The 3,378-nt window shown below is 45.8% G+C and overlaps 1 protein-coding gene across 1 annotated transcript; it reads right to left on the bottom strand.

Annotated features, from left to right (window-relative positions):
- Positions 1–807: 807 nt before the first annotated feature.
- Positions 808–2,202, bottom strand: LOC308076734 (general transcription factor IIH subunit 4-like; the record flags this gene model as incomplete). The annotated part of the gene is made up of 1 exon (XM_080417180.1): positions 808–2,202. One exon carries the CDS (start codon positions 2,200–2,202, stop codon positions 808–810), a length of 1,395 nt encoding a protein of 464 aa, XP_080273306.1.
- Positions 2,203–3,378: the final 1,176 nt, after the last annotated feature.

Raw genomic sequence — 3,378 nt, 5'->3', positions numbered from 1 at the left:
AGCAAACTAATCATCAGGAGCAGTCAGGGGTTCAGTGTCTTGCTCAAGGACACTTTGACACTAAGCCAGAAGGAGCCAGGCATCAAATTGATTTCCAAGCGGCCACTCCACCTCCTTCCTGAGCCTCTGATGCCCCCCACCCAGGCATTCTATCTTGTATTTACTTACAAAAACACATATAACATTTTAGGAAAGATGCAAAACAACCCCAACAGTCCCAAGCTGTTGTCTTGTATTGTGCTGCGTTGTCACGGAACAATTATGCCAGGAAATCGAGAAAATCCCTGGATTAAATACATTATTTGGGGGAAAAAAGGAAATTAAAAACTCATCCAGGATAACGGTCCATTAACCCTTTAAGACCGGGAACGCATCAGAGTCATTTTAGATTTCTTTGGCTATTCACAAGCTCGTAGCTTGTATATCTGCTATTTTTTTTAAATCATGAAAATGTGTGCAAATCTTTGAATATAATATTTTTTAAGCGAAAATTTTTAACTCAAATCTTTGCTTCTGGGGATTCTACAAATGTCTTCTAAATCCTGACAGTTTTTTGAAAAACCTTATGTTGCTATAATGTGGTGGTTCTCAAACTCTTTTCATGTCAAGACAAGCATCCTAAAATGTTGTTTTGAGTTGTTTGAAATGTTTGCTTTTAAACAATATATATAAATTCTAAGATTTGCACCAATTTTCACGATTTCTGCTATTTTTGAATAGCCCAAAAAAAAAATCTTAAATGACACAGATGAGTTCCCGGATTGAATGGATTGATTCTTTTTGTATTCCTCCCCTCCGCTCCTCCTATTATGTGTGAGACTTCTGTCGCTTCCAGAATCTCCTGACTTCACTGTGTCCGTGCGGTGTTACCACCATCATCCTGTGAGCAACATTCTGCCACACCAGACAATCCAGGCCCTCTGCTCTGTCCCGCAGAACCTCAAAATCCGCCTGTGAGAGGAACTGGTTGTACAGCACTCCCTCGGTGAACTGCAGCCGATCTCTTTCCAACTCCCACAATTGTATCTGATCCGTAATGGTTGGGGGCAGCAGTGGGTTCTGTTTGAGCATAACGGGGTGTGCTCTGGTCTTAAGAAAGTGGATGATCTGTTGCGCGGTGATACCGTTGGCGATGGCCTGCTGCACCGACTCCCTCGTGAGCTGAGCCACCGCCACGTTCGAAAAGCTGTACAGCATCTCGCTGAAAAGCGCAACCAGAGCGATCTGCAGTTCCGAGTCTGTGTACGCGTAGACGCGGTAGTTGGTTTCTACCACGATAAAGCCTGTATCTCCGGTCCCGGCGGTGGCACCCATCGTCGTAGAAGACGAGGAAGAGTTGGTAGTGACGCCCGCGGCCAGAGTGATGGCCAGTCTGGTGGGATAGTACCTCCTCGACTTCCGCTTCCTCTGGAAGACGAGGCCAAACTCCCGCAGGTGCTGCAGGAAGGTGAACAAGGACTCGCTCATCCCCTCGACGGAATAATCTCTGCCAGGAGTGGAGAAACTTAGCTGAAACAAAAAGGACAGGATCTCGACGAGGTCCATGCCTCGTGACTGCGCGGTGTTGAGGTACTGAAGGGTGAAGTACCAAAGCTGAGAGGCCGTGTCCAGGAGGAGAAACTGGAAACCGTCAGAGGTGATACATGGGGCTTCTCCTGGCTCACTTCTCATGAGACCTGCCTGCGTGAGCAGTTGGGCCAGGTCCTGGCTGACTGTGGCGCTCGGAGAGCCCACCATGAACTGCAGGATCATCTCCCAGTGTTCCGTGGCATAGCGGTCCAAACTGTCCACATCGCGTGCGTGTTGATCGGGTCCCAGACTACTACAATCGTTTGCCCACGCTTTGCCCCCCCCAAGCAACGCTATCCTCAGGTTGTCTTTGAATATTGGGTTTACGACATGTCCCTGCAGGCCATCCTGCGACTTCTTACTGTGCCAGAGTCGAAGACGTGACAGAACTGACACAGAGTCGTCGTGGTCCTTTTGACTGTCCTTTTTCACCCACAAACCCACTGCCGCCTGTGGAAGTGGCTGATCCAGGAACAGCATACGCATCACATAAATCTTTGCTAAGGAGGGCAACTCCCTGTAGACGGCCAGACACGTGGCTGGGTGGTTGTACAACCGGTCCAGAATCTCTGGACTCAACTCCTCGAGGTATTCGTGTAGGTTCTTGCATTGTAACTGGACACGCAGGTGCATTTTTCATAAAGGAGAGCGTAAAAATGTAGATAGCGATTGACTAGGACCCCGCCACAGGATGATTAAGAACGTAACCAGCGATATCTGCCACCGTGTTCTCCAAAGGAGGGCTTTGTGTGAGCAGCACAGTCTGGAGTATAAGTCTGGATGATAGTGATTTGTGTTGAGAGGCTATACCTGCTGGAATCCTGTATGTTGTACTAAGTACAAGTGGACGACCAGACTTAACCTGGCCCTTCTCTGAGACTGCAATTATTTATATTCTATTTGGCTCTTGTCACCCCAATGATGTCATAATGAGTGAACTATATCCATACATGGAGTTCCAGATCGACAGGAATTGAGTTGTTCATTTTTGCAATTTAATCAGTGGTTTACAATGCAAAAGAGTAGAAGCAACTCATTAGATTCACACAGATGCCCCCCCCCCCATTCTCTTCTCTTCCTCTGTTGAACACCTGAGTACTATTTTGATATCAATGTGCCTGATGGAACTAATCGTATATCACTTTTAAAAAACAACAACTTTATTTCACACTGAAAATGCTGAGTTTTAACCCATTAAGACCAAGAACGCATCTTGTGTGTCATTTTTAGATTTCTTTGGCTATTCAAAAATAGCAGATATACAAGCTCAGAGTGCCGCGCTATGAGCTTGTAGATCTGCTATTTTTGAAGAATCGTGAAAATTTGTGGCAAAGTCTTGGATTATATATTACTTAAAGCGAACATTTGTAAAATATTTCGTTCCAGGAACCCCCAGAAACAAAGATTTGAATTACAAATGTCCGCCAAAAAAAAAGAAAGAAATTCAAATATTTGCACAACTTTTCATGATTTTTTCAAAAATAGCAGATCTACAAGCTCACCGAGTTGCTCACCGAGTGCCGCGCTATAGAGCTTGTATATCTGCTATTTTTGAATAGCCGAAGAAATCTAAAAAATGACACACGGATGCGGTTCCCGGTCTTAAAGAGTTAAATAAAGCGATGAGATTGCAGGCTTATTTCACGTTTTCAGGTTGAATCTCCTCTCTCTCTCTCCTCTTCTCTCTCCTTCCCTCTCTCCTCTCTTTATCGCCATCAGTCAGCAACTCCGGTGATTTGACCAAGCCCACCCCCCCCCCCCCCCCGTCTCTCTCTCTCTCTCTCTCTCTCTTCTCTCTCTCTCTCTCTC

Source organism: Gymnoscopelus braueri (genome assembly GCF_963280865.1).
Source record: "Gymnoscopelus braueri genome assembly, chromosome: 21".
Classification (NCBI taxonomy): Eukaryota; Metazoa; Chordata; class Actinopteri; order Myctophiformes; family Myctophidae; genus Gymnoscopelus; species Gymnoscopelus braueri.
Note: the sequence above shows the minus strand (reverse complement) of the source record. Positions and strands in the feature narration are given on the sequence as shown.